The sequence below is a fragment of the Moschus berezovskii genome, chromosome 8 (genome assembly GCF_049115385.1).
Source record: "Moschus berezovskii isolate FMDL1 chromosome 8, NW_MosBer_1.0, whole genome shotgun sequence".
Lineage (NCBI taxonomy): Eukaryota > Metazoa > Chordata > Mammalia > Artiodactyla > Moschidae > Moschus > Moschus berezovskii.
Window position 1 is genome coordinate 15830122 of NC_142467.1, and position 15403 is coordinate 15845524.

General features: G+C 37.5%; 1 protein-coding gene across 3 annotated transcripts in view; it reads left to right on the top strand.

The window, feature by feature from the left end:
- SKIC3 (SKI3 subunit of superkiller complex) overlaps nucleotides 1-15403 on the top strand; it is a 98371-nt gene that overhangs the window by 63362 nt on the left and 19606 nt on the right. For all 3 annotated transcript variants that reach the window (XM_055429426.2, XM_055429424.2, XM_055429425.2), the window contains 6 exons: nucleotides 748-820; nucleotides 5187-5240; nucleotides 5410-5521; nucleotides 8302-8430; nucleotides 10904-11025; nucleotides 13363-13521. In XM_055429426.2, the coding sequence (XP_055285401.2) occupies nucleotides 748-820; nucleotides 5187-5240; nucleotides 5410-5521; nucleotides 8302-8430; nucleotides 10904-11025; nucleotides 13363-13521 (649 nt within the window). The remainder of the gene's footprint in view (nucleotides 1-747; nucleotides 821-5186; nucleotides 5241-5409; nucleotides 5522-8301; nucleotides 8431-10903; nucleotides 11026-13362; nucleotides 13522-15403) is intronic.

Sequence of the window (15403 nt, forward strand, 5' to 3'; positions counted from 1 at the left end):
AGAATACTGGAGTGGGTTGCCATGCCCTCCTCCAGGGGATCTTCCCAATTAAGATTATACAATGAGGTAATTGCATATATTTGGAAACCAGGTTGTGTTTTTATGAAACTGTATATAGGACCAGGTAATTGACAGTTTTTTCATGTCTAGTGATTTAAATGCAAAATTCAGTTGATTAAAAAGAGAAAATTTTCCTTTATTCAGATTAAGGCCCAAATCTTTTTTTGTGTGAAAATCCTTACAAACTCTCAAGTTGGTGATATTGTCAGTTTGTTATTTGATACTGTTCAGTTTAATGGTTTTAGGAATTTTTTGGCCACTCAGCATTCATTAATGTATTCAAAATTTGGAAAGTAGAAAGCTGTTATCGTTAGTCATAGTGGTTATTTGTTTTATTTTCAACAGAAAAGTGTTATGTCTGTAGTTTATTTTCCTTCCATAATTCTCATCTCTGTGTTTTCTTTGAACATGACATATTAAATTTCTTTAACCTTTCCTGATTGGATCTCATGGCTCTGTATTCATCACATTGCTGATTTTTCTTTTTTGTTTTAATAAAAAGATAAAATATTCTTTCTAAACATTCAGATACTTCCAACCACACGTGGACAATTAATTTGATCTTGGTTTAGATATTTAAAAGATTTTTAACTTAGGTACTAAATAAAATGTTGATATTTTTTTGGTGCTTTTTGTGGTTAAAGTAACTCCCATCTCTAAGCCCTGTGCTTTTGATGATCATTACAGTAACCCAGCTGATCCTGCTCTTTGGTCCCTGTTGTCCCGAGTGGTTGCCCAGTACACTCAACGAAATGCAAAGGTGAGTAACGTTCTAACTTCTGACCAAAGGTAAAGTAGCTTATTTTGTAATATGCAATTTTAAAATATTGTTGTTATCATTCTGGAAAATAATACAGCGAGGGAGTTCTGTTATTTAATGAAGTTTTTCCTTAGTTATTCAGCAAGTAGTACACTGAGTTTCTTCTATGTACTGTTGTGCTGCTGGGGTATTATGGAATATACAAGGAAGGAGGTGGACTTTTTTGAATATATGTAGATTAAGTTGGGCTTCCCTGGTGGCTCAGACAGTAAAGAATCCGCCTGTAATGCGGGAGACCTGGGTTTGATCCCTGGGTTGGGAAGATTCCCTGGAGGAGGGCCTGGCAACCCACTCCAGTATTCTTGCCTGGAGAATCCCAATGGACAGAGGAGCCTGGTGGGCTGCAGTCCATGGGATCTTGAAGAATTGGACATGACTGAGCAACTAAGCACAGCACATAGTTCAGAAGCATTAGCAGTTGTGTTTCAGAATACTCCAAAATAGTTTTATTTAAAAGTTTCTTAAAGATAAGAAAATAACAACTAGAACAGTTCTTATGTCTAAAAATGTAAGTCTAAATATGAAGTCATCGATGTTCCATAAAAGGGATTTTCACTGTTGTTTGTTCGTAACTGGGTTACTGTGGTGCTGGAGTCAATAAAGTATTTTGTTAATTTGTATGGTTAATATGGCCTTTTATACTTTACATAACTAGTTCAGTTCAGTTCAGTTCAGTTCAGTCGCTCAGTCGTGTCCGACTCTCTGCGACCCCATGAATCACAGCACTCCAGGCCTCCCTGTCCATCACCAACTCCCGGAGTACACTCAAACTCATGTCCACAGAGTCGGTGATGCCATCCAGCCATCTCATTCTCCGTCGTCCCCTTCTCCTCCCGCCCCCAACCTTTCCCAGCATCAGAGTCTTTTCCAGTGAGTCAACTCGTCGCATGAGGTGGCCCGTTAGTAAACATAATAAGAGTAGCTGCTATGTTTTGAACACTTACTGCATCTAGTAATTCCAGTATCTGAAGTCTATGTACATCTGTTTTTGTTTGTTATTTCTATTGGTTTTCATACTGGCCTTGTTTGTTGATTGACTGTGTAAACTTGAAGATTGTTTGTGGAAATAATTTGAGGCCTAGTATTAAGGTACCTTTCTGTAGAAAGAAGTTGTACTTTTTAATGCCAATACTTGGGAGCTCCACCAATCTGGAACCACCTTAAAGAAGGTTTATAGCTTGAGCTTTCTGGACCATACAGGTTACTGTGTGCCTGGATCTTCAGGGTCATTTGAATCCTGGTCTAGTTCTGATTCACCTTAAATCTGAGTGTGTGGCCCCTTGGCCAGGAGTGGGGGAATCTCAGCTTATTTTGATGCAGGTTTCCTTTATAATTGCTTCTTGTGTGATTGCTCCTTGTGTGAGTCCTGGGCTCTAATTTCTCACCCACAAGTCCTTCAAACTGAAAATTAAAATTTTTTAGGAACTGAAAACTGACTTCCTTCACTTATACCTTTGTGGATTTCAGTTTTCCCTTTTAGTTTTGGCTTGAAAAGTCCTTAATATCTTGTCAGCCAGCCAGTGCTTTTAAGAATACATGCTTCTTATATTTTATCCCAGTGCTTATTAAACTTTAACGTGAAATGAAATTACCTCATAATTTTGTTTAAACCTAAGTCAGTAGATGTGGGATAGGGCCTGATATTGTGCATTTCTGACAGCCTCCGGGAGAATGTCAGCTCTGCTGGTATACAGGCCACACTTTGAGTAGCAAAGTTTTATCCTACAGTTTGTTATTTTCAGTGAATGTTTTGTTCCAAAAACCTGAAAGACCATCATTGTTAGACTCTGGAATGAAGCATTTATATGCCAACTACTGTGCTTGGCTTTTTTATCTGTCTTGTCATTTAATCTCAAAATGAAGTAGCTGGAATTAAGTTCATTTTATAGAGGAGGGTACTTGAGACATAAGGATTCAGTAACTTGAGCAAAATCACAGTTAGTAGTTGTGGTGATGGATCATTTCAGACCTTACTCGTGAACCTTCCTTCTTTTTAATTGATCTTCTATTTGTTTTATATTGACATGTTTTTTCAAAGTTTATTTTTAGCCTTCTTTATTTGCTAAATATGGTTTTAAAAACATTTGTGATATACTTAATGATGTAAAATGAAGTATACATTAGAAGTATACTTCTGATTTAAAATGAGACCATTCTTGCAACTTACTTTCTTTACCAGGTGAAACATCTAATTGAATTTTTAAAAATTAAAAGTTTCAAGCCAAGTTTATGAAACCTAGGATGCTGCATAGATTTTCCTTATTTTTAGTATTGAGTAGATTATTGAGGCAGTGATGAGTTTCACGATGCTCTGAACTTTAATTACCCATTTTGCTAGGGTCTATAGATGTTTTCCCATGAAGTGATGGGACCAGATGCCATGATCTTTGTTTTCTGAATGTTGAGCTTCAAGCCAATCTTTTCACTCTCCTCTTTCACTTTCATCAAGAGGCTTTTGAGTTCCTCTTCACTTTCTGCCATAAGGGTGGTGTCATCTGCATATCTGAGGTTATTGATATTTCTCCTGGCAAACTTGATTACAGCCTGTGCTTCTTCCAGCCCAGCGTTCCTCATGATGTACTCTGCATAGAAGTTAAATAAGCAGGGTGACAATATACAGCCTTGATGTACTCCTTTTCCTATTTGGAACCAGTCTGTTGTTCCATGTCCAGTTCTAACTGTTGCTTCTTGACCTGCATACAGGCTTCTCAAGAGGCAGGTCAGGTGGTCTGGTATTCCCATCTCTTTCAGAATTTTCCACAGTTTATTATGATCCACTTCATGGGAAATAGATGGGAAAACAGTGGAAACAGTGTCAGACTTTATTTTTTTAGGCTCCAAAATCACTGTGAATGCTGATTGCAGCCATGAAATTAAAAGATGGTTGGAAGGAAAGTTATGACCAACCTAGATAGTATATTAAAAAGCAGAGACATTACTTTGCCAGCAAAGGTCCATCTAGTCAAGGCTATGGTTTTTCTAGTGGTCATGTATGTATGTGAGAGTTGGACTGTGAAGAAAGCTGATCACTGAAGAATTGATGCTTTTGAACTGTGGTGCTGGAGAAGACTCTTGAGAGTCCCTTGGACTGCAAGGAGATCCAACCAGTCCGTTCTAAAGGAGATCAATCCTGGGTGTTCATTGGAAGGACTGATGCTAAAGCTGAAACTGCAATACTTTGGCCACCTCATGCAACGAGTTGACTCACTGGAAAAGACCCTGTTGCTGGGAGGGATTGGGGGCAGGAGGAAAAGGGGACGACAGAATGAGATGGCTGGATGGCATCACCGACTCGATGGACATGAGTTTGGGTGAACTCCGGGAGTTGGTGATGGACAGGGAGGCCTGGCGTGCTGTGATTCATGGGGTCGCAAAGAGTTGGACACGACTGAACGACTGAACTGAACTGAAAGATGTTTTAAAAATACTGTATTTTCTTGGGGCACCGCGCCCGGGCTGGGCCTGCGGGTCGGAGCGAGTGCGAGGCTGCCACGGGGGAGGTGCCCCGGGGCCGCTGGGAGCTAGGCTTGGCGGTAGCCGGGTCGGGCGCCTGGTGGGACCGCGAGGGCCCGTGGCCGAGCCAGCTCCGTTACCTCTGACTTTTGAGGATGTGGCCATTTATTTCTCAGAGCAAGAATGGCAGAATCTAGAGGCATGGCAGAAGTAAAAATAAAAATACTATATTTTCTTGGAGTGAAGTTATATTAGTTTATATTAAAATAAGTTTTGTGGAATTGCCACTGAGCCTTTGTTTCACAGTCTTATATATTGTTAGAAAATTGTATGTTTGTTTGTTACCACTGTGAAATCATGTAATTCTTGGACCTTTAATGAAAATTGTGAAAGAGCAGAGTTGAAATTCTCATAGTAGAAAAAATTTTCTTTTATAAAAATATTAAACTGGTTTTTTGAAACAGTAGTATTAAGTTGGTGCTGAGAGGGAGCTTAAAGGCTTCCCTGGTGGCTCAGTGGGTAAAGAGTCTGCCTTCAATGCAGGAGACCTGGGTTCAATCCCTGGGTCATAAAGATCCTCTGGAAAAGGAAATGGCAACCCACTCCAGTATTCTTGCCTGGAGAATCCCATGGACAGAGGAGCCTGGTGGGCTACAGTCCATGGGGTCACAAAGAGTTGGATACGACTGAGTGACTAACACTTCCACTTTCTCAGGAAGTTTAAAAGTTAATATAAATGTGATAAAACTGAACCTTTCAAATGATTTAATGTAAAGATTTTATCAGTCTTAATTTTTACCATTTCATGAAAGTTTATGCATTTAGCTAAGTAATCATTTGTTTACTATTGTAGGGAGGTGCAGTGGCAGGAAGCGTGGCTCATATTCTGGACTCAAATCATGGAAAGGTTAGTTGGCCCCAATTCAGGGGAATGTTTTAGTTGTTAAATAATATTATTGATGAATGAGTAATTTTTTTTCTTCAGCTCATATTCAGTATTGTACTATTTTTTGTCACTTTGATAGTCAAGGAGCTGTAAAGAGAATTGGTTAACACTCTTCTTTTTTCTTATGTAGAAGGCATTGCTGTACACTGCAGTAAATCACTTGGCTATGGGAAGCGATTCAGAAGAAGATGAGAAAAATACTGCACTGAAGACCATTCAAAAGGCGGCTCTCCTTTCTCCAGGTGAATATAATATAATCCATGTTATTGCATAGGATTCTGTCTATCCTGCATTTGTGAAGCAAAGTTTGTACTTTTATGAAATGAGAGAATTTTAAAATATTTTAAGATCTTGCATATTATTTGATTATCTGCATTCAGTTACTGATACTTGAGAGATAATTAGTTATTGAAGCAGGCTCAGAGGAATATCTCTTTAAAGATAGGTCATTAACCATTATTGAAAATCTGAATTATATACTTTCAAGAAGTAGTTTTATTTCTGTTTTCCCATCAGTCAGGTTTAATGAGGTTTATCTATAACTACTAAATTATTTAATAAGCATGTTTAGTTACTTTTATGTGTAGTTAGTTTCTTGAAGAGTGGAGATATATATTCCGTTGTAACTGTTAGAAACTGACAGGGTACTGACCTTACCTGAACTAACCTCTTCTCAGTTCTAACCAGAATTATATGTGTACCATTGATCACCAAAGGCCCGAGGAATTGCTGTAAATGACATCAGCATTCTTCCATTACTACTACTGGAAAAGTGCTTTAGAGAACTGGAAAGTCTGGCAAAGTAGGGTTATGGAGTGTATTTTTATATAATACTGTTTTTAGTATAAAACATAGCTTTAAACAATATATTCCACCAGACCACTTCAAACATTTGTTTGATCAGAGTGTATTGCTTTTGGCCAGGGACTGTGGGGAAACAGAAGAACAGATTTGATGTCATCTTCACAGTAAATTATAAAGCTTGTAACTAAACTTCAGAGATTATTTTATAAAACAAGTAGACAGACCTGTCCTTGTTTACTTTTTCTTTCATTTTTGAAGTAGAATAAAAAGAAACCTAAATATTTGGTTTTGTCTGTGTTACATGTTAGGTAAGTGTCTGATTTTTAAGTGTTCTCAAGCAAGTTATTAAGTATAGAATTGCTCTCAAGAATTCTTACTGTGGATCTAGAATGATTGATGTAAGTCTGTGATTATGTAAGTGAGATACACTTAAGAAAGGTGAGATTGCCCAGGAAGGTGAATGTAATTGTAGTTATGTGTAGTGGCTGTATACCTAGGCTCTATTGATGTTTAAACAAAGTTTTGATAGATGGTACTCCAAGGAATCTTTTCAGAAATTTAAATGTAATCCCAAGAATTTAGAATTGAATGGAAAGAAATCCAATGTCTGTTAATGATTCTGTGATATTAAAAGATTTGTTTATCCAAGTATATGAAAAACTTTAGATTTCTAGTATAATGTATGTGTGTATGTGTGTATATGTATACATATTTGTATATATGTATCATAATTATCACTTTGTTTCATAAGGAATTTGAGTTGCTGGTTATTTCTAGAAGAGAAAACAACAATTCTTCTGAATTGTGGCAAGAGAAATCGCTTCCAGCTAATATCTATCCCTCCCCCCAAAATCTAAACTATAGAATACCCTAAGATCCTTAAATGAGTTGTTCATTTAATCTTAGAAATATAGAAATTGAGTCTACTTCAGTTGAAATTACAGAATATTACACCTGAGGGCACCTGAGCCATCATTTAATTTAGATGCCTTGTTTTATAAAAGTATGTGTTCCAAAGGAAAAGTGGCTGCACAGTTCATTAGTGGCATTGTTAGACCTAAAACCCAGGCCTAAGACTCAAGTCATGTGCCTTTCATTATGTAGTATTCAGATTGCATCATAAATAATAGGAAATGGTCTCCATTTTCTTATTCTAGATTTGATTATGTTCTATGATATTTAAAATAAGGTAATCATTATCTGGGCAGAAACTATTTTGTAATATCAAGGTAACTACTTAATTTTTTGTAAAAATATTTGGTCTGCATAACATTTCTAATGTTTCTTGTATAATTAACAGTAATATTGACCATCTATAAATGAAATAGATCTACTTCAGACATTTGATTGAAGGTATATGTTGGACAGGGCAGTTAGATAAGAAAAAATTAAAATCTAGAGCTAAGGAGTATGTTTAAATGATTGTATTGTTAACTGGAACCTCTTGTAGGATTTTAAAATTATTCGTTTTTTCTTTAAGGGCAAACAGACTGAAAATATTAACCTGTAAAATATGATTTGTGAGATAAAAGACCAAGCAAATTAGAAAGCCTAAATTCCAAATCCGAGTTCAGCTTTCTGTTTTCACAGTTAACTCTTGAAAAGAGTCTGTACTCATAATCTCTTTTATTACCTCTCAACTCACCGCCCTGAAGCTGCTATCAAGGTGTGAAGGAAGGAAAAAAGATCAAATAAATGAAGGCGTATATAATCAAAATTGCTTCACTTGGAATAATAAAGTGACTTTCATGTTTGGCTGTTAGAACATAGGTAAAATGGAGTTGTCTTGAGGTTTTCCTTTGCTTCAAACTTTTCTCAAGAACTGAGAAATTGTGTTACCTTGCTTTTCCTATGACTGAGCCTTTAGTAGAGGAACAGGGTGATGAACACAACTGAGACTTGTCCTTGGAATTCAGTGAATGTGACTGTAATTAACCTTTCCACAACAGCATAGTGCTCGAGCACTGCTCATGTAACCAGCAGTGGAAGAGGAGTTTAATAGGATATTTCTTATCCTCTGATGTGTTTGGAAAAAAAGGCAAATCTATAGTATTGTGTCTTATGAGTTAGTTTTTCTTTAAGAAAATAGAACTCTTCTGTAGATAACTTTTTTAAAATTTTATTTTTTGGTGTTTATAAACTCTTACTTTCAGTTTTGGTAGTTTTTCAGCAGCATGTTGATAACGACAAGCCTGCTAATTGTATTTCTTACGTCTAGGTGACCCTGCTGTCTGGGCTGGGCTGATGGCAGCTTGTCATGCCAGTGATACACTGGCCCTAGTGAGCAGCACTCAGCCAAAGAGGGTGGATTTATACTTGGCACTGTTATCTGCTGTTTCTGCTTCAAGTAAGTTTGAAAAAGCATTTAATACACAATACATTCAAGATAAAGTATTCAGAAGGATATTGCCAAAAGGTAATAGGCAAAATTAGCCCTGCATGAAAGGCTATTATATTCTCATCTAACAAAGCTTAAAAACAAGACAAAATGGTCAAATTATTTTTACAGAGTTTATCTGCATTCAGAACAAAGCTCAAGAACACTATAGGAACAGGAGTATCCAGCATTCAGTAAGGTAAAATTCAGAATGTCTGTATCTAGATAAGACTTGATAAGCATGCAAACAAATGGAAAAATAGCACCCGTGATGAGGAGAAAAAGCAATCAATAGAAACAGATTCACAAAAGACACAAGGTAGGAATCTTGCCTGGAGAATCCCAGGGATGGCAGAGCCTGGTCGGCTGCCGTCTATGGGGTCGCACAGAGTCGGACATGACTGAAGCGACTTAGCAGCAGCAGCAGGAATCTCTTTAACATGTAATTAGCTGTTTAAAGCACATGTGACAACAGCACAGAGGCCAGGAGGAGGAAATGGACGTGTTTGTTGTAAAGCTTTTATACTGTAAGTGGTAAAATACACAGTCATCCCTAAGTATTCATGGGGGATTTGTGACCCCCCCCTCAGATATCACAATCCATTGATGCACAACTCTATATAAAATGATGTGTAATAGTCGACTCTGCTCGTCCATATCTACAGATACAGGGGGTCAAGTGTACTTAAAGTTAGATGGTGGCAGGTTGACGATAAATACTCTAAACCCTAAAGTAGACACTAAAATAAATAGAGTTATAAGTTTGTAATAAGCCACTGAAGTAGAAAAAAATGGGGTATAAACAATAATCCAAGAAAGGAAGAAAAGAGAACATTGAATAAAGAGAGAACAATAGCACAGTTAAGTTAAACCCGACTGTATCGATAATCAAGTGAAGTATAGATGGTCTAAGTACCCAGTTAGGAGGCACAGACTGACAGAGTAGATAGAAAAGCAAGAGCTAACCATGTACTCGGAGAAGGCAATGGCAAGCCACTCCAGTACTCTTGCCTAGAAAATCCCATGGACAGAGGAGCCTGGTGGGCTGCAGTCCATGGGGTCGCTACTAGTCGGACAAGACTGAGCGACTTCATTTTCACTTTTCACTTTCACACATTGGAGAAGGAAATGTCAATCCACTCCAGTGTTCTTGCCTGGAGAATCCCAGGGATGGCGGAGCCTGGTGGGCTGCCGTCTATGGGGTCGCACAGAGTCAGACACGACTGAAGTGACTTAGCAGCAGCAGCAGCAGCAGCAGCAACCGTGTACTGCATAAAGGAAACAGCAAATATAGACCTGTAGTTTAAGACAAAAGTAATCTCATGCTATCTACAAAATATCTATGAAATAGATAAGCAACAGGGACCTGCCTTATAACACAGGTTAGCTATACTTAATATCTTGTGTGTGTGTGCTCAGTCACTTCAGTTGTGTCTGACCTTTTGCGATCCTATGGACTGTAGCCCACCAAGCTCCTCTGTCCATGGGATTCTCCAGGCAAGAATACTGGATTGGGTTGCCATGCCCTCCTCTGGGGAATCTTCCCCACCCAGGGATCGAACGTGGGTCTCCTGCATCTTCTGCATCACAGGCAAATTCTTTACCACTGAGCCACCAGGGAAGCCGTTTAATAACTTGTAATAACCTATAATGGAAAAAAATCTGAAAAAGAATATATTTATTTTATATATATATACGTGTGTGTGTATATACACACACATATGTAGATATGTATAACTGAATCACTTCTTTGTATACCTGAAACATTGTAAATCAGCTATGTATCTATTTAAAAAAAGATTGAAAAAAAAGACAAAAATGATCTAACAAATTAGAGAATGGTGGCCACCTCATGCGACGAGTTGACTCACTGGTAAAGACTCTGATGCTGGGAAAGGTTGAGGGCGGGAGGAGAAGGGGACGACGGAGAATGAGATGGCTGGATGGCATCACCGACTCTGTGGACATGAGTTTGAGTGTACTCCGGGAGTTGGTGATGGACAGGGAGGCCTGGCGTGCTGTGATTCATGGGGTCGCGGAGAGTCGGACATGACTGAACGACTGAACTGAACTGAAAAGGTACACTATGCCAATACTAATCAGAAGAAAGCTGGAGTGCCACAAGTAAGACCCAATGCAGTGACGTAAGTAAATAAATATTTAAGAAAAGAGAAATTTCAAACAAATTAAGGTTTCAGAACAAAGAATATTTCCAGTAATAAGGAGGGACATTTCACATTGGAATCAGTTTATCAAGAGGACAGTTTAGGTACCAAGTAACAAACCTTCAAAACACATAAAATCCATGTAGTTTTTCCAGCGGTATGTGTAAGTGTTGTATTGCATGGTAAGTTTAATTGTCATACTTAATAATTAATTACTTCTCAGAGAACACATTATAAACTGCAGAAAAAAGTTTTAACATTGACTTGTTTTATTGTAGTTAAAGACAAAGAATTCTTTGAAAATTACAACCAGTCTCTTGAAAGGTGGTCTCTCTCTCAAGCTGTCACTGGTCTAATAGACACAGGAAGAATATCCGAAGCTGAAGCCCTCTGCACAAAGGTATTTTTATGGAATTGAGATTCATTAATTTTTATCCTACTTGGAAAATAGCTTCAAAAATAGAGTGCACATTATTTAGATAGCGTTAGGTTGTGATGGTGGTGGTGATGATGATGAAGATAATACCCAGTATTAACTGAGTGCTTACTATAGGCTAGTTAATACATTTAGCAATTTGTGTTTGACCTTCACAACAATCCTGTGATGTAGGTATTTATTTATTATCCCCATTTATAGAAAAGAGAAAACTAAGGCTTAAAGAGTATAACTAATTTGCATAAGAGTTCACAGGTAGAAATTGATATACTTGCTGTTTAAGCTCACATGTGTCTGACTCTTGAGACTCACAGTTGAATTTATTTATTTGGGGTATTTCTTATGGAAGTATTTTCCTTTGATTTCTAGTTACTCTTTTTAGAATGCAATGTTTTGCAGCATCCCTACATTTCCCCAAAGTTCTGAACCACATAGAATGACTGTGGGGATTGTTAAGTGGGTGACTGAAATTATTGAGTAATCAGTTTTTACCTACCTGGATTGTAGTCTTTGTGAGTAAATTCTTAGACTTTGCCTGACCCATAGTAGAGTCTCAATAAATATTTATTGAATGAACAAATCAGTTTTATAAACCTACTCAGAAATAACAATGAATAAGGAGAGTTTTAGACATCACTTTTCCTGAAAACACCTTTTTTTTTTTTCATACTTACCTGGGAGATTGTGTTGTCTTTCTAGAAATGTTTTTTGAAAGATCAGTATGAATTTTACAGAGAGAGAGGAAAGGATCTTTGAAGATCCCTTTGGTCCTTGAATTCTCTGAAAAGCAGAATCATACATTATCTCTTTTATTTAAGAAATTCCATCTAGGTTCAGGACAGTTCAGTGAATGTTTAGTGAGTGTAAATTGGCAGTTGCTTCTTACTCTCTCTGACAGAGTAAGGGATACTTTTATGAACCTTTCCTTGTCATTTTAAGGTTCCAATCTCTTACTTAGAAGAAAGCAATCACATACCTTTCAGGAATAAGGACATTTAGAACTATGGCCTAATAGTAGAAGATAAAGAATTAGGTTATTGAGAGACAGACAATAAAGAAAGATGTCTAAAACAATAGTGGAAGGACTTGCTTGGAAACTAGCCTTTATTTCTTGTATGTGTATATTGCGGGTATAGATTACATATTGTATATATAATTATAATATATATATATATACACACACATAAACAACATATACATTTATAAATATATATATATATACACACACGGAGAAGGCAATGGCAAGCCACTCCAGTACTCTTGCCTGGAAAATCCCATGGACGGAGGAGCCTGGTAGGCTGCAGTCCATGGGGTCTCTACGAGTCAGACATGACTGAGCGACTTCACTTTCACTTTTCACTTTCACACATTGGAGAAGGAAATGGCAACCCACTCCAGTGTTCTTGCCTGGAGAATCCCAGGGACGGGTGAGCCTGGTGGGCTGCCGTCTGTGGGGTCACACAGAGTCGGACACGACGGAAGTGACTTAGCAGCAGCAGCATATATATACACACACACACACATACAATACTTTTATGTCTGTATGTATGTGTTTTAAGGTATAAATAAATGGCTTAGGGAAATATGTTTAAGAAATCTGTGCCTGGAGGAAGGACATTGTGTATCTTTATTAAGATGTTGAGAAAGGAAAAAAATTATAGCTCTTTCCTTCTTACATAGTATGTGCATGCTCAGTTGCTTCAGTCATGTCCAACTCTTTGCAACCCTCTGGACTACAATCCACCAGACTTCTCTGTCCATGGGATTCTCCAGGCAAGAATACTGGAGTAGGTTGCCATGCCCTCCTCCAGGGGACCTTTCTGAGGAAGTCCCTTCAAACACGTGTCTCCTGAATCTCTGGCACTTCTGGCAGACTCTTTACTTCTGAGTCACCAGGGAAGCCCCTCTTACATAACACAGTTCCTTCCAAATAAGGGATAATATTAGCCTTCACTGTTAATTTTATATTTTCTTAGTTCAGCTATTTATATGCAGACCCTACATTTTTCAGGCAATCACCTAAAAATAAACCGAGTCAAAGGGACATACTAAATCTAAGAGTGACAATTTATAAACTACAGTAGTAGTATTACTGATTTTAGAGTTTATTTAAGTATAGAGTTTGATATTCCCAAGGTGATCAGTGTTCTTTTTTAACTTTTGCTGCTATTTTTTAATAAGAAAAGGTTAAATTCAGGTTTTTAGTTTTATTTTTTCAGTATGGAGAATAGCTTAATTGCCTTTTATATTTAACATTTCAGAACCTGTTTCATGAATTTCTGTTTGGGGTTTGATTTTTAGAATTTAAAAAGTAACCCTGATCAACCAGCTGTTATCTTACTGTTGAGACAAGTTCAATGTAAACCACTCCTGGAGTCACGAAAACCTCTCCCAGATGCTGTACTTGAAGAGCTGCAAAAAGCAGTCCTGTCTAACTCAACCTCTGTTCCAGCTTGGCAGGTAAATTTTTTCTTTTGTTATGTGAGTTGAGTTAAAATGCTCTGTGATGTTCAGTGAGGTCAAGGGTGTGCCCCATTTCTGTCTTGCCTTTAAACCCACTGTGTCTCTCTCATTTTCGCACAATGGTTAATATGTGGTTAATATCTCTCATTAACCACAATAGTTAGAGAAACTAAAGAAGTTGGTTATTCATTAAGGATCTGCTGCTACATGGCTTCAAAGTGTTTAAAATTGTTGGTTATAAATCTTCTCCATTTAAAACAGTATTGAAAATAATGTCTTTATAAGGAGTTGATATAAGAGAGCTAAGTGTTACAAACATAATAAGGTTGCCATAGTGGTGCTTAACTGTCCGTTTAGAGGGGATGTGTTTTTCCTTAACTCCTTTACAGGTAACCTGTATCTAAGATTTTAGTGGGTTTTCAGTGCCTTCAGAAATAGTTATTTTCAGGATTGATGCCTGAATCGGTAAGCTGTCAGCCCTTTTAGCTGGCTCTGCTTACCACAATGACAAATACATAATGATCACTATGTACTTTATTATTACTGATATTAAAATACAAAAAGCATATATCATTACTCAACTTGTTACAGTTCTTTCTCTGCCCTGAGACAGTATCAAAGGGACTTTTTGACACAGGTTTTACAGAAATTTGTTTTACTACACTTCTTCATTTGATCTTTTGTTCTATGAATGTTTTGATGTCCTGCTTAAAAAAGATTGTCTAATGGAGCGACTGAACTGAACTGAACTGAACTGAATGGTGTAAAATAGTTGGATTATGCATTTTAAGCTTCCTTTTTACTCTAATGCTTGAAGAAAGATGGTGCTTTTTTCTCCCTCTCAGAGTAAATTTGCCATGAGACTTGACATACTTTAATTCTAAGGTCAGCTGGATATTGATGATCTCATGTTCTTTATCAAGGGGGAAAACACTTTGTCAAACTAAAAGGGAAATATTAAAGGATAAATTATGCAGTAAGTAAAGTCTTAAGAGATAGCATATGTGTTTTCTTTTATTCCATGATATAATTTACAAAGAATAGAATGTAAAAATCTTACTATATATGTAAGTACTTTTAACCACTACTTATATCAAGATAGAGGGATTTCCCAGGTGGCTCAGTGGTAAAGAATCTGCCGATGCAGGAGATTCAGGTTTGATTCCTGGGTTGGGAAGACCCCTGGAGAAGGAAATGACAACTCACTCTAGTATTCTTGCCTGGGAAATCCCATGGACAGAGGAGCCTGGCAGGCTACGGTCGGTGGGGTCACAAAGAGTTGGACACAACTTCTTGACTGAGCACACACAAATATTAAGGTAGTTCCTGCAACCTAGTGGCCTCCTTCATTGTTGTTTAGTTGCTAAGTATATCCAACCCTTTTGTGACCCCATGAACTGTATCCTGCTAGGCTCTTCTGTACGTGGGATTTCCCAGGCAACAATACTGGAGTAGGTTGCCATTTCCTTCTCTATGGGATCTTCCTGACCCAGGGATCTAACCAACATCTCCTGCACTGGCATGTGGCTTCTTTACCGCTGAGCCACCAGGGAAGCCCATATAAATTAATTCTAGAAAGAATGATTGTCAGGATAAACTAAAGATAAGGACAGAGAGCCATATGATTATTTGTTAGAATTCACTGCCACTACTTTATACCTTACCTTTATGCTTTTAAAATATTTTACCTCACCAAGATTTGAAAGAACTTAGCTTTAGATATAGTGGAATATTGAGCGACTGTCAGTTTATATCTTAAGATGCTCTGATGTTTTCTTCTGTTGACAATTGAAGGCAAATTGTCTTGGTTTCTGAATTAATCTGGCCCAGAAATGTGTTAGTTTCACAATTGTGTATGATTTTAGGGAAAAAGGAATAT